The sequence below is a fragment of the Rana temporaria genome, chromosome 13 (genome assembly GCF_905171775.1).
Source record: "Rana temporaria chromosome 13, aRanTem1.1, whole genome shotgun sequence".
Lineage (NCBI taxonomy): Eukaryota > Metazoa > Chordata > Amphibia > Anura > Ranidae > Rana > Rana temporaria.
In genome coordinates, this window is record NC_053501.1 from 16,234,885 (window position 1) to 16,260,319 (window position 25,435).

Genomic DNA, 25,435 nt, shown 5'->3' on the forward strand with positions numbered 1-25,435 from the left:
CCATTAATATGGCGTTGGACCCCCTTTTTGTGGTTATAACAGCTTCCACTCTTCTGGGAGGGTTTCCCACAAGATTTTGGAGTGTCTGTTGGAATTTGTGCCCTTTTTGAGGTCCAGGTACTGATGTTGTATAGGAAAATCCAGGTCACAAACAGTGGAGGTCTTTGTTCCTCCACCCCAAACTGGTCAAACCATGTCTTTATGGTGCTGGTCCAAACTGGTCAAACCATGTCTTTATGGCGCTGGTCCGAACTGGTCAAACCATGTCTTTATGGCGCTGGTCCAAACTGGTCAAACCATGTTGTTATGGCACTGGTCCAACCATGTCTTTATGGAGCTAGCCTTGTACACAGGGGCACGGTCATACTGGAACAGAAAAGGGCCTTCCCCAAACTGTAAAAGAATAAAACAAGATGCAAACCCATGATGTACCATAAAAACTAGTGGAACGTTTATTCAAATAAAAATTGCGCTCACACACGTGCCATGTATAGGAGGTGGCAGAGCGATGTCCACAAGGCCCAGCCTTGGCTATTGGCATGGGGATGACATTGTGCTGTGTCGGCAGAAAGCTGCTATCATAGGTCTGTGGGGAACGCTAAAGCTGATACTCACCCAGAAATGAGGCTGCCTGAGGTCAGTTTGGCGCATTTCAAAGCTATCACACTGTTCCATCAGCCACAAAAAAGTGAAACGACTTTGAAATGTGTTCCTGTATTGTGCATGTGCCACACAGTTTTAATTTAGTTGCCAGAAATATTTTCGTCATTGAAATTAAGTTTTAGTCAACTAAAATATGACTAAAACAATTAAGATGACTAAACTACAATTAAAACTGAAGCGGAAATTGACGTCACAATTAACGCTGGTGCCAAACTGTGTGACGTCAGGTGGCCACACTACTTTGGTCCGACTTCCATGCAACTTGCGGGCAATAGACTTCAATGGTTGATGCCCCGTACACACATGCGGGATTTCCGACGGGAAAAGTTCCCATCGGAAATCCAGAGTGAAAAGCCGAGAACCTGCTCGGGCAGTCTTTTTCCCCTACAGACGGCTGGTTTTCCCGACAGGAAAACTGCGATAGAGCTTTGGCCGGGAACCCCGGCCGTGTGTATGCTCCATCGCAGTTTTTCCCATAGGAAAACTGCCAAAAAGTCCGCCGGCTTTCCCGGTAGGAAAAGAAAGCTGGTTCCGTTTTTTTTTTTTTTTTTTAAGGTTTTTGGGCAGTTTTCCCATCAGAAAACCTGCGAGGAGCATACACACGACCGGGATACCCGATGAAACCTCTCCGAGAAAACCAGTTGTGTGTACGAGGTAAGAGGTTGTAAACCCTGGGGAAAAAAAAACCTGCAAGACCAAGGCATAATGCATACTGGCACATTCTGAAATACTTGCCTTTAGAACAAAGCCCGTCCAGCAGTGCCCGGTCACTGCTAAGAGGGCTGACATGTTCTCCCGTACTTTCTTTAGCGATGACTTCACTTCAGCACATGTGCGCGGAAACCCTTGGTTCCGGCAAGAAGCTCTGAAGATTCGGCATGGTAAGCCGGACCTTTAAAGCACATGCCCCGCTAACATCAGCAGCTGCATGCAGGGTGAATATCTCCTAAACCGTGCAGGTTTAGGAGATATATACATTTTTCTTACAGGTAAGCCTTATTATAGACTTACCTGTAGGTTTAAGTCACCAAGCGGGGTTTACAACTGCTTTAACCCTCAAACGTTTCCTGACATTCACATTCGTACTTGAATGTTTTGCAATGCAACAGTTGTGTAACAGTTGTCCATTATCACCGGTCAAAGTCAAATCCAAGTTGCACCCATCTAAAGTTGCACTCCAAAGTTGGCGCAGCTTTGGAGTGGTACAAGTCTGAATTGAGCTGGATCACAAGTTGAAAATAAAAGTAAGGAAGCCTAAAAAAGAAAACGAAACGCAGCCACCAAAGCTAAGATTTGTTAGATGCAGGATAATGTTTGCTTTTGGATTTATTATCATTTTAGGCTTGTGTATATCCTAGCTGGTGCTGCACAGACAATAGCCTGTTGGTTTTGGCCTCTGTTGGTTTTGGTTCCTGTATTCCGAGTGTCACCTGATACCATATGCAGGGACGGTGGTGCAGGGTATGATTTATTTATTGTCCAGGTGTTGCGGTGTATGGAGGCCTCGTAACCTGCAGCATTTACATATGTTTTCATACTCTGATATGCACAATTTAATCCCATAATGTGCTTGTATTACTTTGTTTGCTGTTCATTTATTTATATAGCAATGCCATTTTCAGTGCTGTACCGGGAACCTCTATGCCAGTCACATCGGTCCTATTCATCAGAGGAGCTTGCACTCTAATGTCCCCACCACAGTCCTTATCATTATCATACAGGATTTATACAGCGCCAACAGTTTGCGCTTTACAATATACAGAGACAGCATGATTACAACACAGTTTAGTATAGAAGCAATAGGAGGGCCTTGTACACGGAGCTTACAATCTATAGGGAGGGGGGGGTGATACGAAAGTTATGGCTGCGGGGAATGATCTGATGGAGGCGACTGAAGTACAGATTTTTAGGTGAGAGGTGGGGTAGGCTTCCCTGAATAAATTAGTTTTCAAGGATCGCCTAAAGTCATAACTAACAAATAGTTGGCTGACGGCTAAGGGACCCAACTCAAGCAGACCACCTTGACCAGGGCTCAAGTCCTGTGGGAACGGAGTTCCTGCACTTTTTTCACAGCAGGAACGCAGTTCCCTTTGCAAAACTAGAGCAGCCGAGCCGCCCGAGCCGATCCTTCACTAAGCGGCGATGCCCAGCTCGAGTCACTGTCAGGGGCAGGCGAACCTTAGTAATCCTTTATGTTACTGTCCGCTTCCTGTATATGGATTCATCGGGTAGTGTGCGGGTATTCCGTCACTTCCTCAATGCCGCTACCCGCACACTACCCGATGAATTAATATACAGGAAGTGGGCAGTAACATAAAGGATTACTAAGGTACAGTGGATCGAAAAAAACAAAAAACATGCGGTTTAGTAATTATGCATATGAGCGTATCATTTAAAAAAAAATTTGGTGGGGGGAGTGGATCTTGGGTGGGAGTTCCCACACTTTTTTCCCCAGGACTTGACCCCTGGCCTTGACTCTGATCTGGCGTGCCCAAACCACTGCGCATGTGCCCGGTCCAGCCAGATCCAAGCACAATTGAGATGTCCCTCAAAACGGAGGAGGATAAAGCCTGGTCCACACAGGCAGAATGTCGGGTGGCATTGGCCGGTTCCATTGAAACCGGCCGACATTTGGCTTGTGTGTTCAGCAGCCAGTTGGACACATGCTGGCCAATTTCTGTCGATGGGGCCATCCCCAAAAAAGTCTGCAGATCAGCTCCCGATCAGTGTTCTCAGCCAATGGCAGAGAGCGCTGATTGGAGTGCTCTGGCAGGGGGGCCGTCCCTCCCGTCAGAACACAACAGCGCAGCAGAGGAGATCGCTGTACTAACAGTACATGGTTAGTTCAGCGGATCCTTTTTTTCGAGTTCATCGAAAATCTACTAGTGTGTGCTAGACTTCAGGAGAAGAGACCATACGTTAAGGTGTCTAACAACCCCTTTAAGATAATTACACACAGGTGGATTCTATTTATCATCATTAGTCATTTAGGTCAACATTGGATCATTCAGAGATCCTCACTGAACTTCTGGAGAGAGTTTGCTGCACTGAAAGTAAAGGGGCTGAATAATTTTGCACGCCCAATTTTTCAGTTTTTTATTTGTTAAAAAAGTTTGAAATATCCAATAAATTTCGTTCCACTTCATGATTGTGTCCCACTTGTTGATTCTTCAAAAAAAAACAAAAAACGGTTTTATATATTTATGTTTTGAAGCCAGAAATGTGGCAAAAGGTCGCAAAGTTCAAGGGGGCCGAATACTTTCGCGAAGGCACTGTAACAAGAGGGTATACAACCGCTTTAAGGATGGACTTGTTGGGTATCTATTTACTCAGATTTTACCAAAATTTGGGTAATTTTTTGTGTTTTTGTGCCCCCAAAAATGTACATTTAATGTGTTTTCTTTGGGGGGAGGGGGGATTGAAACTACCACTATTTTATTCTCTATGGTGTCTGCTTTCAGAAAATATATCACGTTTGGGTGTTTTATGTAGTCTTCTGGCCTAAAATGTTTTAAACATGCGCAAAAATCTAACAAAATGGCTCTGGCTTTGAAAGGGTTAAAGGATTAGGCTTCATGTACATGGGACGTTGTTCAACCTCTCCTGAACTATTTAACTTGACAGCTAGAAACCAGTGTCTAAAAACGGGCGTTTAGCCGCGTTTAGCTGCGTTTGCGTCTAGTGGCATTTGAAGAAAAAAAAAATATATGTATATAATTTTTTTTTTTTTTTTTTTTTTTATGAAAAACGTCTAAACGCGAGTTGCAGCGTTTAGCCACGTTTGATGCTTCAACTGCCTCTAAATGCATTTTTGGGGGTTAAAGCCTATAAACGCAACTGCCTAGAAACGACTATAAACGACCCTGTGTACTGATTGATCCTGATGTCCGTGTACCAGCAGCAGTGTACATGAGGCCTAAGTTCTCCTTCTGGGATGTGTTAAATCCGTAAGATTTAAACTAGCTTCTAACTTTTTGAGCCGGCTCCTAGATTCAAAGCAAATTTGTCAAGCCCTGAGCTAAGCTTGATCAGCAGCAGTCTGTGGGTCTTACAAGTAGTTTTGCCAAGTCAGTGGTTAGCAGACACTAAACTTTTTGGTCAACATCTCACCTCCAAAACGCGTTGTCATAGACACCTTGGCGTATGTTCTCTCCTCCTAAAGCTTGTGTCCAACCAGCTGCTGTACACAGGAGCCAAATGCCAGCTGGGTTCTATGTCAGGCGGCTGGGATGCCGCCCGACATTCGGCCCGTGTGGACTATGCTTTTACCCTCCTCCATGTATGGGACATCTCTACGGTGTGTGGGGTGCTGGCTGGGCCAGGCTTATGCGCAGTGGATCGGGCATGTCAGATCCGAGTCACGGCACTCTGCTTCAGTTGGGATCCCACATTGTCAGCCAACTATTTGGAGACCCAATGCTCCCATCCGAATTTTGGTGGCATTCCAGGAGGGTAGGCTGAGACCACTTACATGTCTATACACTTCTTGCTAAATGTAAATGTATTGATTGGCGATTTTTATTTTTAAAGGGGTTGTAAAGGTTAGTTTTTAATTTTCTAAATAGGTTCCTTTAAGCTAGTACATTGTTGGTTCACTTACCCTTTCCTTCAATTTCCCTTCTAAATGTTTTTTTTTTCTTTGTCTGAATTTCTCACTTCCTGTTCCTCCTCAGTAAGCTTGCCACCATCATCCGAGCCGTTCTGGCTGGGGGTTAGTCCCCTTTTAATTTAATAATGGTAGAAGCACACAACCATAAAACCTGCAGCTTTTTCTTCCACCCATTTTGGATAGAAATGTTGGAGTCACGTGTCACGTCATGTAGGGAACCCCAAACACCGAGGCTCATGTTGTAGACCCAAGTTGATGGCATCCCGTAGGTTGCACCCCTCATACATGTGAAGGTTTCCTGGTAGACCAATGTTGGACTAATACTTTGTCTTTGTTTTCTTTTTTCCAGAAGTGAGTCTGTAAGAGAGACCCTTGAAGGACCCAGAACGGTTTCTGCACATCTAGAACGACTGTGAGAGAACACTGTTCTTATGAAGCGTGGTCTGGGCGGTGGAACAAGAGCATCTTCCTGCTCTCTTCTCTGAGAACCTGGATTTTCCTCTTCTTCTTCCTTCTCTCTTCCCTGCAGTTCCTCCTCCAGTTTCCGCTTCTCTCCTGCAGACCACCATGTCCTCCTCCGGCCTTCACTCACTCACCTTCACTTTCAGCTTAAGTTTTCTCCTGGGCTCCATCTTGGGGCTCAGCCTGGGACTTGAATTCATGGGCCTGCCCAACCAGTGGGCCCGCTACTTGCGTTGGGATGCCAGCACCCACAGTGAACTCAGCTTCCAGCTCAGGACCAATGTCTCCACCGGCCTTCTCCTTTACTTCGATGACGGAGGTATCTGCGACTTTCTCTGCCTGTCCCTGGCGGACGGCCGGGTCCAGCTGCAGTTTAGCATTGACTGTGCCGAAACCACGGTGCTGAGCGACAAGGCGATCAACGACGGCGGTTGGCACTTCGTGAGGGTGAGCCGCAATAAATTGAGGACCACACTGGTTCTAGATGGAGAAGTCAAACCCGGGGAGGTCCGGCCACAGCGGCAGCACATGAATATTGTCAGCGACCTCTTCTTGGGCGGTGTTCCCGAGGATATCCGCTCCGACGCCTTGACCTACAGCTCCATCCAAGACGTTCCCACCTTTTCTGGATTTTTATCTGACCTTAAGTATGGAAACTCGGAGCCGAAGCTGCTGGGAAGTCAAGGCGTCCGCCTGGATCAGGAGGGTCTGTGCACGGAGAACCCTTGTGAGAACGGAGGCGCTTGTCTTTTGTTGAACGGCGAGCCCACCTGCGACTGCATGGCAACCGGATATGTGGGCAAGTTCTGCTCTGAAGGTATGACTGGGGCTTGTGGGTATAAAGAGGGGTAATCATTTCGAGCAGTGATAGTCCTTTGATTAATATCATGTTAAAGGTTGACATTTGGTCAGTGTAGTGGATCATCCCTGGTTTCCTGTATTCTGGCTCCGGCAGCGAAATTCCCCCCAGGCTCAGGCTTTGTACACAAGGAATGGTGTCTCACTCATGCTGCTGCATTCTTTCAAAGTAAAAATAAAGAGAGAACTTATCAGTGTGACTAAGACCCCCCCCCTGTGATGCCTGCTATGGGTGGTTGGAGCTGGAATCTCCAAGGAATAAGAAGTCGCTGGTTATGCAGTCTGGTGGCATACAGAACTGCTGGAACTTGTAGTCCTTGACGGGAGCACAAGTTGAGATGCCATTATGTAGCCGGAATATAAGAAATGTGTATTTTCCACCAATAGTCCCCCTCTATGGGTCTGAAATGTCTTACCCAAATGTTGCAACAAATGATTCCTCTGAGCAGAGCAGGACGGGATTGAAGAATACCGCATGTGTTCCAGAATATGGTGACTCCTGATTGGCTGAACTCTGATCCCGCCACGTGCAGAACGCTGTTCATGGGTCATGTGTATTAGGAGGGGATTGTATGCCGAGGTCTAATTATTATTTCCCCTTTTAGGAACATTAAATGGAAGTTGTATTCTACCAGATGCAATGTTTATTTCAAGCTGTGTGTTCAGAAAGTGTCACCCCAATGTGTGTACTCTGATCTGTACTCTGATCTGTGACCCCGGTGTGTGTATTCTGATCTGTGACCCCGGTGTGTGTACTCTGATCTGTGACCCCGGTGTGTGTACTCTGATCTGTACTCTGATCTGTGACCCCGTTGTGTGTATTCTGATCTGTGACCCCCGGTGTGTGTATTCTGATCTGTGACCCCCGGTGTGTGTGTATTCTGATCTGTGACCCCCGGTGTGTGTGTATTCTGATCTGTGACCCCCGGTGTGTGTATTCTGATCTGTGACCCCCGGTGTGTGTGTATTCTGATCTGTGACCCCGGTGTGTGTATTCTGATCTGTGACCCCGGTGTGTGTACTCTGATCTGTGACCCCGGTGTGTATTCTGATCTGTGACCCCCGGTGGGTGTACTCGGATCTGTGACCCCCGGTGTGTGTACTCGGATCTGTGACCCCCGGTGTGTGTACTCTGATCTGTGACCCCGTGTGTGTGTATTCTGATCTGTGACCCCCGGTGTGTGTGTGTATTCTGATCTGTGACCCCAATGTGTGTGTGTATTCTGATCTGTAACCCCAATGTGTGTGTGTGTATTCTGATCTGTGACCCCCGGTGTGTGTATTCTGATCTGTGACCCCCGGTGTGTGTGTGTTCTGATCTGTGACCCCGGTGTGTGTACTCTGATCTGTGACCCCGGTGTGTATTCTGATCTGTGACCTCCGGTGTGTGTGTATTCTGATCTGTGACCCTGTGTGTGTGTATTCTGATCTGTGACCCCGGTGTGTGTGTATTCTGATCTGTGACCCCGGTGTGTGTATTCTGATCTGTGACCCCGTGTGTGTGTATTCTGATCTGTGACCCCCGGTGTGTGTGTATATTCTGATCTGTGACCCCAATGTGTGTGTATTCTGATCTGTGACCCCCGGTGTGTGTATTCTGATCTGTGACCCCCGGTGTGTGTGTGTTCTGATCTGTGACCCCGGTGTGTACTCTGATCTGTGACCCCGGTGTGTATTCTGATCTGTGACCCCCGGTGTGTCTACTCTGATCTGTGACCTCCGGTGTGTGTGTATTCTGATCTGTGACCCCGTTGTGTGTATTCTGATCTGTGACCCCCGGTGTGTGTATTCTGATCTGTGACCCCCGGTGTGTGTACTCTGATCTGTGACCCCCGGTGTGTGTATTGTGATCTGTGACCCCCGGTGTGTGTATTGTGATCTGTGACCCCGCTGTGTGTATTGTGATCTGTGACCCCAGTGTGTGTACTCTGATCTGTGACCCCCGGTGTGTGTACTCTGATCTGTGACCCCCGGTGTGTGTACTCTGATCTGTGACCCCCCGGTGTGTGTGTATTCTGCTCTGTGACCCCTGGTGTGTGTATTCTGATCTGTGACCCCCGGTGTGTGTGTTCTGATCCATGACCCCGGTGTGTGTATTCTGATCTGTGACCCCCGGTGTGTGTGTATTCTGATCTGTGACCCCCGGTGTGTGTATTCTGATCTGTGACCCCAGTGTGTGTATTCTGATCTGTGACCCCTGGTGTGTGTATTCTGATATGTGACCCCCGGTGTGTGTGTATTCTGATCTGTGACCCCAGTGTGTGTATTCTGATCTGTGACCCCCGTGTGTGTGTATTCTGATCTGTGACCCCCGTGTGTGTGTATTCTGATCTGTGACCCCCGGTGTGTGTGTATTCTGATCTGTGACCCCCGGTGTGTGTATTCTGATCTGTGACCCCGGTGTGTGTGTATTCTGATCTGTGACCCCCGGTGTGTGTACTCTGATCTGTGACACCAGTGTGTGTATTCTGATCTGTGACCCCCGGTGTGTGTACTCTGATCTGTGACCCCCGGTGTGTGTACTCTGATATGTGACCCCCGGTGTGTGTATTCTGATCTGTGACCCCCGGTGTGTGTGTATTCTGATCTGTGACCCCCGGTGTGTGTATTCTGATCTGTGACCCCCGCTGTGTGTATTCTGATCTGTGACCCCCGGTGTGTGTGTTCTGATCTGTGACCCCCGGTGTGTGTATTCTGATCTGTGACCCCCGTGTGTGTATTCTGATCTGTGACCCCGGTGTGTGTACTCTGATCTGTGACCCCGATGTGTGTATTCTGATCTGTGACCCCCGTGTGTGTGTATTCTGATCTGTGACCCCCGGTGTGTGTGTGTATTCTGATCTGTGACCCCCGGTGTGTGTGTGTATTCTGATCTGTGACCCCAGTGTGTGTATTCTGATCTGTGACCCCCAGTGTGTGTGTATTCTGATCTGTGACCCCCGGTGTGTGTGTATTCTGATCTGTGACCCCCGGTGTGTGTGTATTCTGATCTGTGACCCCGGTGTGTGTATTCTGATCTGTGACCCCCGGTGTGTGTGTATTCTGATCTGTGACCCCCGGTGTGTGTATTCTGATCTGTGACCCCCGGTGTGTGTATTCTGATCTGTGACCCCGGTGTGTGTATTCTGATCTGTGACCCCGGTGTGTGTATTCTGATCTGTGACCCCCGCTGTGTGTATTCTGATCTGTGACCCCCGGTGTGTGTACTCTGATCTGTGACCCCCGGTGTGTGTACTCTGATCTGTGACCCCGGTGTGTGTGTACTCTGATCTGTGACCCCCGGTGTGTGTATTCTGATCTGTGACCCCCGTGTGTGTGTATTCTGATCTGTGACCCCCGGTGTGTGTGTATTCTGATCTGTGACCCCCGGTGTGTGTGTATTCTGATCTGTGACCCCAGTGTGTGTATTCTGATCTGTGACCCCCGGTGTGTGTATTCTGATCTGTGACCCCCGGTGTGTGTATTCTGATCTGTGACCCCGGTGTGTGTATTCTGATCTGTGACCCCAGTGTGTGTACTCTGATCTGTGACCCCCGGTGTGTGTGTACTCTGATCTGTGACCCCGGTGTGTGTGTACTCTGATCTGTGACCCCGGTGTGTGTATTCTGATCTGTGACCCCCGGTGTGTGTGTACTCTGATCTGTGACCCCCGGTGTGTGTATTCTGATCTGTGACCCCGGTGTGTGTATTCTGATCTGTGACCCCCGGTGTGTGTATTCTGATCTGTGACCCCTGGTGTGTGTGTATTCTGATCTGTGACCCCGGTGTGTGTATTCTGATCTGTGTCCCCCGGTGTGTGTGTGTATTCTGATCTGTGTCCCCCGGTGTGTGTGTGTATTCTGATCTGTGTCCCCCGGTGTGTGTGTGTATTCTGATCTGTGTCCCCCGGTGTGTGTGTGTGTGTGTGTATTCTGATCTGTGACCCCGGTGTGTGTATTCTGATCTGTGACCCCCGGTGTGTGTGTATTCTGATCTGTGACCCCCGGTGTGTGTGTATTCTGATTTGTGACCCCGGTGTGTGTATTCTGATCTGTGACCCCCAGTGTGTGTATTCTGATCTGTGTCCCCCGGTGTGTGTATTCTGATCTGTGACCCCCGGTGTGTGTATTCTGCTCTGTGACCCCCGGTGTGCGTATTCTGCCCTGTGACCCCCGGTGTGTGTATTCTGATCTGTGTCCCCCGGTGTGTGTATTCTGATCTGTGACCCCCGGTGTGTGTATTCTGCTCTGTGACCCCCGGTGTGCGTATTCTGCCCTGTGACCCCCGGTGTGTGTATTCTGATCTGTGTCCCCCGGTGTGTGTACTCTGATCTGTGACCCCCGGTGGGTGTATTCTGATCTGTGACCCCCGGTGTGTGTATTCTGATCTGTGACCCCCGGTGTGTGTACTCTGATCTGTGACCCCGCTGCGTGTTCTCTTGTGTTGGATGTTCACATCTATTGCCTGGTCACACCAGAGGCTCCTCTGTTGGTTTTCTCTAATAAAATGTTCTCTTTTCATTTCCTAGAGAGCCCCATCTGGTGTATATCCTCAGGGTGAATGGGGGGGGGGCGTCTCTGGGCCTGGCAGTGCGGGGGTTAACAGCGTCCCGTGTCTATTGACCTCCATTACAGTCGATAATCCTCTCCCCGTTTTCTAATCTGTTTTACACACTCCAGTGATCTCTCCTCCCCGCCCCGGCCTGGGAGGGTCCCGTCTGGACGGCAGATTGCCCCAAATGATCACTCCACAGAAGTAATCTCCCCGCTCTCCGCCTGGGCAGGGGGGGTGCTGGGCTTGCTTCTTCATAGTCTTGGGAAGGGGGGACTGTTAGGACAGGGGTAGGTGCGTAGGTCAAGGGGGGGGCAGAGATGAAGGGGGTCCAATGTATTATTATTGGAAGGCGGCAGATAATAAGGATTAAGCAATGATCTGTTTTCACGCCGTAATGAGGTCACCCCCCCCCTCCCTCCGGGTGACAGCGGCGCGCTCTGATCTGAGGCCGTCATCCTTCTCCTTCATTAAATCATTTTGTTTCCACTTTATCATTCCTGTACCTGGCGTTGATTCTGGGGGGGCGACATTTAAGCTGCTTTCACGCACCAAACGCAGGCAGCAGACGCATTTTTGCGTGCAGCGAAATGTATAACGATGGTGCCAAAAACATGCAAGACCCTACTCCCCGAAAGAGTGCAGGAGCTTCTTCCACACATTTGTCTGGTGGATGGGCTGCCTTATGAGCATCGCACGTAAATGCATGAAAAAAGCGCAAAAACCCGCAAAAATGCACATTCCCGCTACACTAGGTGTAAATGGGACCTTATACTGATAGTCCCCCCCCCCCCCCCCACATAGGAGCTCAGTCTATTGTCTCCCCCCCACACACACATAACGCAGCTCGATGCAGGACAAGCCGGACTTGCGGCAACATTCTTGCGCGTAAACACAACGCATAGGTGTGACGTCACTAGTGCCATATTCTAGTTCAATAAGTAGAATTCTATTGCACAATAATCAGTCGATTATTCTCGGCGCAGTCGCTGTGAGGAACACTGCCGGCAAACTGCAAATTTCGACAGCCAATCAAATCACAGCGACTGGTCAAATCCGTTATTAAGGCCCCTTCACACCGATTTCGTTTTTTGCTCCGTTTTTTCCTTGTTAAATAAAATGCAAAAAAAAAATGTTTTCCTTTAAATCCTTTTGGGACTGTTCACACCACTGCGCTGCGGGGTTCGTGCGTTTTTAAAGAAGTCCTTTTCAAAGCCGCACCAAAAACGCAGGTCCCCAATGGAATTAATGGACAACCTACCCAAAACTTATCAAAGGCGTTTTTGGTGCGTTTTTTAAATGGTATGTCCAGGTTTCACAAATGCGAGCTTGAAAATAGGCACCTGGAAAACACACCAATGGAAAGTTGGTTCCTAGGGGCAACAGAATGGATGTTTTTTTTTGTTTGTTTTTGTTTTTTTAGCATTTGTACAGGCGTTTTTTTGGGTTTTTTGTTCCTCCTTTGTTTCTCCTTTTTCTTTAATTTCTACAGGCTTTTTTTTGTGTTTTTTTTTTTCTTTTTTAGTTTTTTTTGAGCATTTCTTGTTTTAATAATAATTAGCATGAAATGCTAAAAAAATCTTGTAGAAATGCTAAAAAAAATAAATAAAAAATTGACCATTCTGTTTCCTCTAGTTACAAGTTTCCCAATGTCTAAAAATAATAAACAAGAAATGCCAAAAAAAAAAAAAAAAACATTAAGACACCTGTACAAATGCTAAAATAAATAAATAAAACGACTATTCTGTTTCCCAGAGTAACTAGTTTTCTACTGGCTCAAAATAAATAGAAAAAATACATAAAAATGGCGAAACACTCAAACACAAAAAACACAAACACAAAAAATGCCTGTACAAATGCTAAATGATTTTTTTTTTTTTAATTAAAAAAAAAACGTCCATTCTGTTGGCCCTAGGATCTTAGGGCCAGATTCACGTAGGTGAGCGACGGTGTAACGCCTGATTCACAGAGCACTTGCGATGAAAACTACGCCCGTGGCCTCCGGTGCAAGGCGGGCCAATTCAAATGGGTGTGTGCCATTTAAATTAGGCGCGCTCCCGCGCCGGACCTACTGCACATGCTCAGTTCCCGTCGTGCTTTGCGCGCCGTGACGTCATTTGTTCGAACGGCGACGCGCGTAGCGTAATTCCGTATTCCCGGACAGCTTACGCAAACGACGTTCATTTTTAAATTTCGACGCGGGAACGACGGCCATACTTTAGACAGCAATACGTTTGCTGACTAAAGTTAGGGCACCCAAAAGGACGACTAACTTTGCGACGGGAAACTAGACTAGCGGCGACGTAGCGAACCCGAAAATCCGTCGTGGATCGCCGTAACTGCTAATTTGCATACCCGACGCTGGTTTACGACGCAAACTCCCCCCAGCGGCGGCCGCGGTACTGCATCCTAAGATCCGACAGTGTAAAACAATTACACCTGTCGGATCTTATGGATATCTATGCTTAACTGATTCTATGAATCAGCCGCATAGATAGAAACAGAGATACGACGGCATATCAGGAGATACGCCGTCGTATCCCTTTTGTGAATCTGGCCGTAACCTTCCATTGGCTAAAAATAATTAGAAACAAGAAATGGCAAAAAAAAAAGAAATCCTCATAAAACACTGCCTGTATAAATGTATAAATATCGTACAATCCCATATACCCACAGTTGATCCAGAGGAAGGCAAAGAAAAAACGGGTTAAATGGACTGCGTCTACTGCCATCCACAGACGTTACAATCGCGGTCTGCCCACCACATTGGATGGTGGTTGCCTTAAGTCCATCCCTTCATGTGCTTTTGTCTGCCACCAGCGACACGTGGCGATTCGGAATCGCATGGGAATTGGTGCAAAACAGCCGTGACGCACAAGTTGGTGAACACCGTCCCATACCTGACACAAGCTGCTCATTAATAAGGATACTTTTTATATCCGCGATCCCCAGATTAACGAGAACGATCGCGTTTGGATTATGTCATGTTTCCGCAGAAGTCGGATTCTAGAAGGGCCCCTCTGTATTCAGGAGACGCTCGGCATTCCGGGCAGGCAGGGGTTAATCGTGGCCTTTTCCTAGCCGGGTGGCGCTGTGGGAATTCGCATTAGAAGTGGTTACATTTGATAAAAGATCAGACTGGCGGGTAAATCCGGAGAGGCCGGCGGTTAATTTGCTCGGCTCCTAATAACACGGGGAGGTAAATATTTAATACACAGGTGTCGCTCTGGCCTTTTATTCAGGTTTCCTGCCGTGTTACATGATACACCCTGACACCGGGAAGAGCTCCGCACACTGCTCCCGGGGGCCACACCGCTTTACTAGGGGCCCCCGGGGGATCAGTGAAGACCAAATATAAATTAAAAAAAGGATCTGTGTAAATAAAATAAAAAAGCAGAACAGATATAATGTAACCGATCATAGAGATCAGTGACAGCCGAGTGAGAAATGTGTAATATATAAATATCTATATACTGTACACAGCATTTCATTGTCTGTCACAGATCACTTCTACTATTGGGGGCTAAGTATGATATGGTGGGTGAAGCTCACCACACATTATATCTCCTATAATGGCACAAGCTGCCTGCCCACCATTATGCAGGAGGAACTCAAAGACAGTCGTCCTTGTTAGAGTAATATAAACATTGGACTGTCCCCAAAGTACTTCATTATCTCCTAACCACAGAGGCTATTGGTTATTGAATCTGATTGGATTCTGATCTCTCTACCCTCTTCTCTAGCTCTTTCTCACTCATTCTTTCTTTCTTGCGTTTTTTTCTCTCCTCTCTCTCTCTCTCTCTCTCCCATTTTTTCTTTTTCTCTTCCTCTTTTTTTTTCTTTCTCTTCCTTTCGCTCGTTCTCTTTTGCTTCATTACGTTTTTTCTTTCTTTCTTTCTTTCTTTCTTTCTTTCTTTCTTTCTTTCTTTCTTTCTTTCTTTCTTTCTTTCTTTCTTTCTTTCTCTCTTTCTCTCTTTCTCTCTCTTTCTTTCTCTCTTTCATTCTCTTTCTCGTTCTCTCTCTCTCTCTTTATTTCTCTTTCTCTCTATCTCTTTCTTTCTCTTTCTCCTCCTTTCTCTTTCTTTTCTCTACTATCTCATTTATTTTCTTTTTCTTTTTTCTCTTCCAATCTTTCTTTCTCTTTTCTCTTCCAATCTCTTTTCTCTTTCTCTCTCCTCATTTCTTTCTCTCTTTCTCCTTTTTTTTCTCTCTCTCTCCTCTTTTTTTTTTCCTCTCTCTCCTCTTTTTTTTTTTCTCTCTCTCTCCTCTTTTTTTTTTTCTCTCTCTCTCCTCTTTTTTTTCTCTCTCTCTCCTCTTTTTTTTCTCTCTCTCTCTCTCTCTCCTCTTTTTTTTCTCTCTCTCTCTCTCTCTCTCTCTCCTCTTTTTTTTCTCTCTCTCTCTCCTCTTTTTTTTTTCTCTCTCTCTCTCTCTCTCTCCTCTTTTTTTTCTCTCTCTCTCTCTCTCCTCTTTTTTTTCTCTCTCTCTCTCTCCTCTTTTCTCTCTCTCTCCTCTTTTCTTTCTCTCTCTCTTCTCTTTTCTTTCTCTCTCTCTCTCTCTCTCTCTCTCTCTCTCTCCTCTTCCTCTTTCTCTCTCTCCTCTTTTTCTCTCTCCCTCTTCTCTTTTTTCTCTTTCTCCTTCTTCCTCTTTTCCTCTCCTCTCTCTCTCTCTCTCTCTCTCCTCTTTTCTTTCTCTTCTTTCTCCTCTTTTCTTTCTCTTCTTCCTCCTCTTTTCTTTCTCTTCTTCCTCCTCTTTTCTTTCTCTTCTTCCTCCTCTTTTCTTTCTCTTCTTCCTCCTCTTTTCTTTCTCTTCTTCCTCCTCTTTTCTTTCTCTTCTTCCTCCTCTTTTCTTTCGTTCTCTTCTTTTTCCTCTTTTCTTTCGTTCTCTTCTTTGTCCTCTTTTCTTTCTTTCTCTTCTTTCTCTTTTCTTTCTCTTGCGCTCTCTCTCTCTTTTCTCTTTTGCTGGACACTCTGACAACAACAAAACATTTCCGACGAACGCATTTTGTCGGAAAATTTGAGAACCAGCTCTCCAATTTTTGTTGTCGGAATGGGGCCTACAGACTGTCTGAGTTTTCGACAACAAGCTCCCATCGAACATTTGTTGTCAGAAAATTCGATCGTGTGTACGCAACATTTCTCCTTCTTTCTCTTTCTGTTTCCCTCTCCATTTCTTTCTCTTTCTCCTCCTTTCTTTCTCTCTTTCTGTTTCCCTCTCCATTTCTTTCTCTTTCCTTTTTATTTCACTCTCCATTTTCTTCATCTCTTTTCTTCTCCGCCTTTCTCCTCTTCTCTTTTTTCTCCACCTCTCTTCTCTCTTGTTGTTTTCTCTTCTCCTCTCTTCTCATATCTTCATAGCTCTATACACTATACAATCTGATTGTACAGTCCTCATTAGATCTACCAACAACTATTATGCAGACCTGTGTGACCTGTAGGGTTGGCCATTGTTCAGTAAATGAATACAAACAGCCCCCCCCCCCCCATCAGGGATGAAGAGGTTAACCCGTCCATGCTGTCTCGTGTTTCTCGCAGTGTTTGCACTGGTGGGTCTGCGTGCGCCGGGTCGGGATCGCATGTCGCAGGAAACGGCGAGGATAAAGCCATGAAAGGCGCACGGATTAAATATTTACTCTCTGCCCTCCTTGTGTTGTCTGTCATCCCGAGCGCAAATTATCCCAACAATAACCTGACCGCCGAGGTGCAACGCGCTTACAGGTCACATGACACTTTCTCCATCTTCCCATCATGGAGAGAGCGAGGGTGGGGGCGCCCTCACCAATTCCAGAGGGGGGGGGGGAGTTCTGTCCAAATATTACATAATCCACTAATACACTCATGTTGGCTAGATATGAGAACTGTGGATACAAAGTGTAATAGACGAGTTATTCAATCTTCTTCATCTTGTAACAAATGTTTATATAAAGCGGTATTCAACCCAAAAGCAAACCTCTATTATATTGCAGCTTACCGATTCCTACATGTGATGGCTGCATTTTTTTTCTTTTCTTAAGGCTTTCTTCTATTTTCATCTGGCGATCCAGCCAGCGAGTCTGTTTTTTTTTTTAGGACAAGCTCTCTTCCAGATGTATCAGTTACAGGGATGAGGCAATCCATTTATCACTGACAGGGGTGCTTACAGTGGTCAGCTTTTATTCATGTAAAACCTTTATCCCGAAAGGAAAAATTAGGTTTGCTGTAACTCAGGGGTCTCAAACTGGTGGCCCTCCAGCTGTTGCTGAACTACAAGTCCCATCATGCCTCTGCCAGAGGGAGTCATGCTTGTAACTCTCAGCCTTGCAATGCCTCATGGGACTTGTAGTTTCTCAACAGCTGGAGGGCCGCCAGTTTGAGACCCCTGCTGTAACTGATTATATAGCTGGAGCTTGGCACTAAATTTGTTAGTGTATCTAAATCTGCTAGTATTTCTAGCATTCCCCTCCCCCCAGACTGACACTGCTGCTGTCCAAAAGTGCCCCCTGTGTTCCTTCATCCAGAGTCAAGGCACTCTAATACAGCGGTGTGTTAGTGGCCAGATCACTAAGTAAAAATAGAAAAAAGACTAAAAAAGAAAACGAATACTGCCATCACATCTAATAATTGGTAAGCTACAATATGATTTTTTTTTGGCTTTTGGGTTATATACCGCTTTAGGGTCCATTCAAACCATGCAGGTGCGACAGAGCATGCGCAAGGTTCCTGCTCATCCTGCGTAGCGCAGCTTATTCATTCTAATGGGCTGCCTTACACGCAGAAGTCCCTGATGTGCTGAAACTGAAAATTCAGGATGTCCTTGGCCGAAACCGGAATTTGGCGGTTTTTAAAAAGTTTATATATTATATATAAATAATTTTATTATATTCAACGTTTTAATTAATATGAGTTGCTGGCCATTATCAGCACCGTGTTAAAAATCCAGCTTGCTGCATTTTTGGTCCTTTTTGGCTCTACTGAAATGCATTGAAAATGCAGAAAGCACACATCAAAAATAGTGTTGCGTTTTTGATGCATTTTTTGAGCCAAATGACTTATGAGAAGCACACCATCAGCAAGGTAAAATCACATCAAAATCGTGGCAATATTGCGGTAAAATCGTGGCAAAATTGTGGTAAAGTTGCATCAAAATCGTGGTAAAGTTGCATCAAAATCATGGCAAAATTTCATCAAAATCGTGGCAAAATTGAATCAAATTCGCATTAAAATCGTGGCAAAATTGCATCAAATTCGCATTAAAATCGTGGCAAAATTGCGTCAAGTTCGCATTAAAATCATCGTGGCAAAATTGCGTCAAATTCGCATTAAAATCGTGGCAAAATTGTGTCAAATTCGCATTAAAATCGTGGCAAAATTGCGTCAAATTCGCATTAAAATCGTGGCAAAATTGCGTCAAATTCGCATTAAAATAGTGGCAAAATTGTGTCAAATTCGCATTAAAATCGAGGCAAAATTGCGTAAAATTCGCATTAAAATCGAGGCAAAATTGTGTCAAATTCGCATTAAAATCGAGGCAAAATTGCGTCAAATTCGCATTAAAATCGAGGCAAAATTGCGTAAAATTCGCATTAAAATCGAGGCAAAATTGCGTCAAATTCGCATTAAAATCGAGGCAAAATTGCGTCAAATTCGCATTAAAATCGAGGCAAAATTGCGGTAAAGTCGCATCAATATCATGGCAAAATTGCGTCAAAATCATGGCAAAATCACATTAAAGTTGGGGCAAAATTGCGTCAGTCGGCAGCCATTATTGCCACAACTTCAAAAACCATATTTTCGCTGCATCACTAGTTGTCACCCATGTAATATGTACAGCGGCGGATTGGGTGGTCTTTAACGCCCACATGCCGCACATATGTGTCCATGGGCAGCAGAGGTTTCTGTGCTGAACTCGCCCCAATGCACGCTCCCAGCTCGCTGACCGAGCTGTCAAGGTCCGCGCCCAGACTCTAGTAATCAGGAGCCGCCGGCAATGACCATGGTCACATGATCGGGCAGGCTTCCAAACCCCAGCCCACCAGAGGTGGTAACCCAGTTAAAGGGATGGCCAGGGCTGGGAAAGAAGGGGATAATAGGCAGGATCTGTTGGGGTTTCATTGACGCCATCATCCAATGGGAAGTGAGAATAGAACACAGCTGATTAACCCCTGCACTGCCAGGTGCACAGACCCAGGTGTGGGTTATGGGTGGTATTCCTGGTTCTGATCCAGTAGAATTGATTCTTATGGGCTCTATAGATATAGGATGGATCTAGAACCAGGGGGGGGGGGGTGGGTTTATCCTCTATCATTGATCATTGATTGGTCTTGTGTGTGAAGTTTGCTTTATGGAAGGAATATTATGTATGGAAACGCACAGAGCGGCGCACTGCGCTCTCCTGCCCGGTACCAATTACTGCACTGCTCAAGCCATCAGAACCATAAAGCGAGGAATGTGGAGGCCGATATCACTGACTTCTTAAGGAAATGCCAGTTGTTTGGCTGATATGCTGATGGATTTAAAGTGTTACTAAACCCACAACAGTAAAATCAGTCTGTACATGCAGTAAAGCATGCTTGTTATACTCACTGTGGAACCTAAGGGGTTAATCCTCTGCATTGTGTACAAAGGCTGTTTGATCCTCCCCAAAAATATCTCCTGGTAGAACGGAGCCTTGGTCGCACTCTGCACATGCTCAGTTTGGTGTGTATTGCTAGAAAGTTTTTTTTTTTTTTGGGGGGGGGGGGGGAGTGCATGTGATTAGCGCACGGTCAATCAGCACTGTCCAGGCAGAGGGTCAGGGGTCCTGCATCCTAACTGGACAATCGGCGGAGAATGACAACTCTGCCTACAAGCTTTAACCAGACACTGATAGAAATCACAAGACTGCTATATACTGCTGATGAGAAAAGCTATTGTTTATATTTACTAAAATGATTGTATTTCCATGTTCTGTGTACTGTGGGGGACCAGATATAATAAATGCAAGCTCCTGGGTTTAGTAACACTTTAAGGAAATGCCAGTTGTTTGGCTGATAAGCGGATCCAATGGATTTAAAGCTGAACTCTGGTGAGATATATATATTTCAGCAACTGTTTGTTTCTTAGAGGAACTGTCTGGTGATATGAAGAGGTTCTGGTTATGTCCATGTGCCATTACTCATGGGGGAGGGGGGAGGGGGTGTATTCAGGCCATTGGCGGTGAGGAAAGTCCAAGGAATCCTGCCGGTGTGTTGTCTGTCTTTGAATATCATGAATATTTTCTAACAAATATTCTTCCAGGTGTGCGACGATCTGCTCCCCAGCGGACAGATGCTTCGGATTGGCTCCGCTAGCCATGCACAGTGCCTGTCACTTGCATGAGGGGCATGGTGAGGGGCCGAGGAACGCCCATTTGTGATTGCATGTGTAGCCGACTCCATGCAATGTTGGTCACGTGTGCTCAGAGTTTGACTCTTTTTTTTTTTTTCTCTTCTCTTTCCTTTCTCTCTGCTCATGCCAACTTAGATGCCAATGACCTGCCAGGTGAGTCCCCAGCTCATCCAGCTAAGAATGTAGACTTAACCGGCAGAGATGACAGGGAGGGGCGTGCGTTTTAGTTTTCATTCACCTTCAATCCTTTTTCTGCTGTAAAGTCTGGAAGAAATTTGCAGAGCCGTCAGCCATCTTTTTACCCGCTTGCCCACATGGAGACTAGTTAATTTTCATGGGTTTTCTTGCTTTAGAAATCCAACTATGGCTGTCTTTACATCGATTCAGCTTGGACCAACGTAACTATGCATATACCATGCCTGTGGGATCCCTATAGATCAGCCTATCTCAATCTTATTACCCCTGTTTAGGTCTCGGAGGGCCCTTACTAAAACGATTTTATCCGGTGTCAATGGAGAAAGGGTCCCCTACATTGGAGGTCAAGAAGAATGCAACCATTATAGATGGCTAAAAAGATAATTGGGTAAGGCCCCTTTCAGACGGACGGCTGTTTTGCCGCAGTTAAAAGCACTACAAATGTTTTGTGAAATTCAAGGCTCCAGGCACTGCGATTAGCTGCATTTGCACAATGCGATTACATGCGTTTACGTGCGTTTAACTGCGGCTGCGTTTAGCTGCGGTTTTATTTAATTTATTTATTTATTTTGTTTTTGTTTGGGTCCCTTGAATTCTAAAACGCTGCTATCCGCAGTTGACAAAAAAGACTGCGGTTATGTGCATATAGCTGCGCTACATCGCACCTGGACGCATTCAATTCTATTTTTTCTATTCGCACCAAACCGCATGTAACGTAATCGCACGCAAACGATGCGTGTGAATGGGGCCATAGGAAAACATTGTGTGCTTTTAGCACACATTGGAAAATCCGCAGCTAAAAGCACCATTCTATCCGTCCGTCTGAAAGGGGCCTAATTCTACTGGTTTTGCCAAGTAGCAACCTCTGGGGGAACCATATGGTTTAAAATGGGGGGGTCTCAAAACTTTCTAAAAAAAAGAGCCGGTTTATTGTTCTTCAGACTCTAGGAGGGCCAGACTTTGACCAGGCGGGATTGAAATTTCCCTGGCATCAGTGGGAGTGAATATCACCACATTTGGTATTAGAAGGAGAAATAGTGGCCCATTATGGTCATCATAGGGACACCGTTATTGGTGTCAGTGGGAGAAATAGTGCCCTGTTGTCGTGGTGTCAGATGGAAGAGTAATGTTATCGGTGGCAGGGATAGAGCCCAGAGGGCCGGATATAGGCAAGCAACGGGCTGCAGTTTGGAGACCACTGGTTTAAAATGGTTGAGAATGGCTGCTTTAGATGCTGGAAATCACTGTAGTAGACACAACTATTCCAGTGATCTCCACCAGCTTCCAGGTTCTGTGTTGTTAAACTGCCCCGAGGCGTTGAGCACAGGAGATCGTCTGCTTGGCATGGATGCTATTCAGGGATCGTTTAGCATTTGATCAATGAATGTAAAGAGTTCTCTGGAAGAGGTGGAGAATGCGGGCATTTATGCTCCCCATGCTTTGCATTCAATGAGAAGTTCTCTGAATGGTGCCCATGCCAAGTGGTCCACTTCCTGTGTTCACTATGCAGCAGGGCAGGACCTGGAAGCTAGTGGATAACACTGGATTAGCAGTGTCCATAACAGTGATTTCCATTTTGTAGAAGGATCCCACAGGTATAGTATATGCATAGTTATATTGGTCCAAGCTGGATGAATGTACTATGACAAAATATCCATACTATTCTTTAGTATGTGCCCCATGTACATAGGCAGGAGAAAAGTGGCTTTAAAAATGTGGCTAAACTGCGTTTTTGCAAACCCGTTTAGGCACGACAAGAACTTGTGTGTTCATTTCATTGGCCATAATTTATTCTGGCTCAAGCATTTAAAGGGGTTGTAAAGCTTTGCATTTTTTTCACCTTAATGCATCCTATGCCCTCCAGCACCCCGTTTACTTACCTGAGCCCTCAAAAGTCCCGCGCTGGCTTCTCAGCCGGGCTTCTTGGCTCTTCATTGGATAGATTGATAGTAGCGCAGTGTATTGGTTTGCGCTGCTGTCAATCAACTCCAATGACGAGAAGGCTGGGGGGCGGGGCCGAGTCCTGTAGTTGGCGGCTATGGACGCTGAATACAGGACTCGGGAATGTGCCCGCAAGGCAACCCCTTGGGAAATCGCTTCCCAGGGGGGTTAGCTGATGGAGGGAGGAGCCGAGACAGCAGTTGGACCCCAGAAGACGAAGATCGGGGCCACTCTGTGCAAAACGAACTTTACAGTGGAGGTAAGTATGACATGTTTGTTATTTAAAAAAAAAAAGGTAAACTTTTACAACCCCTTTGTTGCGCCTAGCACTTGGGTGCGTTTAGACGCCATTTTGCACTTTTAGGGCCAGATTCTCAAAGAGATACGACGGTGTATCTCCTGATACACCGTCGTATCTCTGAGTTAGGCCGGTCATATCTATGAGACTGATTCATAGAATCAGTTACGCATGGATATGCCTAAGATCCGACAGGTGTAACTGTGTTACACCATCGGACCTTAACTGCAATTTAAAAATGGCCGCTGGGGGCGTTCTCGCTGATTTACGCTGAGAATATGTAAATCAGCGAGATACGCCAATTCACGAACGTACGCGGGCCCGACGCAGTCACTTTACGCTGTTTACGTAAGGGTTTTCCCGGCGTATAGTTACCCCTGCTTTTATGAGGCGCAGCCAATGTTAAGTATGGCCGTCGTTCCCGCGTCGAATTTTAAAATTTTACGTTGTTTGCGTACGTCGATTCACAAACGCGCTGGACGCAAGTTACGCTCACACCGAAACCAATGACGTCCGAGCGACGTCATTGGGAGCAATGCACGCCGGGAAAATTTGCGGACGGCGCATGCCCTATTCGATCGACGTGGGGACGCGGCTGATTTGAATAGTACACTTCCCCTAGCCGCGGAATTTGAATTCCGCCAGGGGATTTACGATCCGACGCCGCAAGTTTTGAGGTAAGTGTTTTGAGAATTACCCACTTGCCTCAAAAACTTGCGGCGGCGGATCTTAAATCACATAGGTTACGCGGATCTAAAGAGCCGCTAACCTTTGTGAATCTGGCCCTTAGTCTCATTTTGGTGTGTTTTCAGTCAAAAACGCTCCATTCCTGAACACAGAAGTGGTGATTTTTTTTTTTTTGCCTGTAAAAGCTCCTGCCCCCTACTATGAACACATAGACTAACGTGGTGGGATGTTTAGAGGCATAAAAAAAGTGAACACCTGTAAAAGAAGAGTTTGTGAGCTCAAGTGTGCATGAGGCCTTAAAGAATAACCTTATTTTTAATACAATTATTGAGCCATCCCTCCCCAAGTCTTATATTTTCCCATCTTTACAACTGAGACCTTAGCTGTGTGGCCTCTTCTCCTCCTAAAGTCTCCTGTCCATGCTTCTTCCGGCAATCTCCATTTACTTCAATGGAACAGCCGTTAATTGTTGGAATGACAGACGGCATTTCCGTAGGAATTAGTGGAGACCATGACGCACATGTACAGAATAGAGAGAAGCGGCTGTGCTGCTCCCAGCCATAGGTAGAAGACCTGAAAGCATGCAAGCGGGGAGAAAGGACATTTATAAAATGATTGTATAGCTATCCTTTCAAACTGCAGCATGCTGCATCCGTGATTACGCTTTATTTTTCCCTCCATTTCTTAGTTATAATAAAAATCTAGAAAGATGGATTGAAGGTAGAATGAAAACCCTAATGGGGGGGAAAGGATTAAAAGCTGGTTAAAGACTGGTTTAAAATGATTACATAGTAACTGCATTGTCTTGTTTTTATCATTTGGAAAAAGCAATGATTGCATCCCCTTAGCATTGCACCTGACACTGGTGCAAGTTTCCTCTGAGCACTGTCAGTGCTGTGTCATTGTCATAAGTTAGTCTGCTCAAGTGTTTAGTCATTCCCTGTTTTAGGTATTGCACCAGTTTCCAGAATCAACATAACTCAGATAAATAACTGATGTAGGGTTGGAGGAACCTCCAAGGCCTCTTTTATACGGGTGTGCTTGAGTGTATGCCCTTGTGAGGGCCATGTTTGCTCACATGAGGTTGTACTAGACGTTCAGGGGAATGGCTTTCAAATTGAGAGCAGTGGTTGTGTCTGTGCAGCTGTTGTGTCCCAATTGACATAAATAGGAGTGCCTGAACGGGGATGCATGGAACGCCTGCAGACAAACACGTGAAGGCAAACATGGGCCCACACACAAACGTACGCCTAAGTATGCCTGGTTGAACAAGGCCTAGTAGAGCAGTAATGTGTCTGAAGTCTTGGAGGCATTCTAGACGTTCAAAAGTTCCCACCTAAGTTAGAGGTTCTCTCCTCAGTCCGTCCTGGGTTTGAGGTGCAGGTCAGTTGGGGGCCCTCTTTGCTTCAACTGGGCGTTCAGAAGTTCCCATCTTAGATGTCTGTAGTCCATTCACAATACTAAATATTGGTGGGTATGTCTCTGTAGCGGGCCTCATCCAAATAACTAGACAGAAAAAGAGAGTATCCCCTGACTGGACTTTTAAGGCACTGAAATTAAATTGTATATAGAAAATTGTAAATTTTATTATTGAAATACATTCATGTATGCATTTCAATATTTTCAATTTTCTATATACAATTCAATTTCAGTGCCTTAAAAGTCCACTAAGGGGATACTCTCTTTTTCTGTAGTCCATTCACAGGTTCTCTCCTGAGTCTATCTTGGGTTTGAGGTGCAGGTCAGTTGGGGGCCCTCTTTGCTTCTGCTGGGCATTCAGAAGTTCCACCTTACATGTCTATAGCCCAATTAGAGGTTTTTGCCTGAGTCTGTCCTGGGTTTGAGGTGAAG

At 45.9% G+C, this 25,435-nt stretch overlaps 1 protein-coding gene across 4 annotated transcripts in view; it reads left to right on the plus strand.

The window, feature by feature from the left end:
• Nucleotides 1-25,435, plus strand: part of NRXN3 (neurexin 3) — a 546,212-nt gene that overhangs the window by 24,880 nt on the left and 495,897 nt on the right. For all 4 annotated transcript variants that reach the window (XM_040333785.1, XM_040333786.1, XM_040333788.1 and 1 more), the window contains exons 2-3: nt 5,622-6,551; nt 20,599-20,616. In XM_040333785.1, the coding sequence (XP_040189719.1) occupies nt 5,840-6,551; nt 20,599-20,616 (730 nt within the window). In that variant the 5' untranslated portion in view covers nt 5,622-5,839. The remainder of the gene's footprint in view (nt 1-5,621; nt 6,552-20,598; nt 20,617-25,435) is intronic.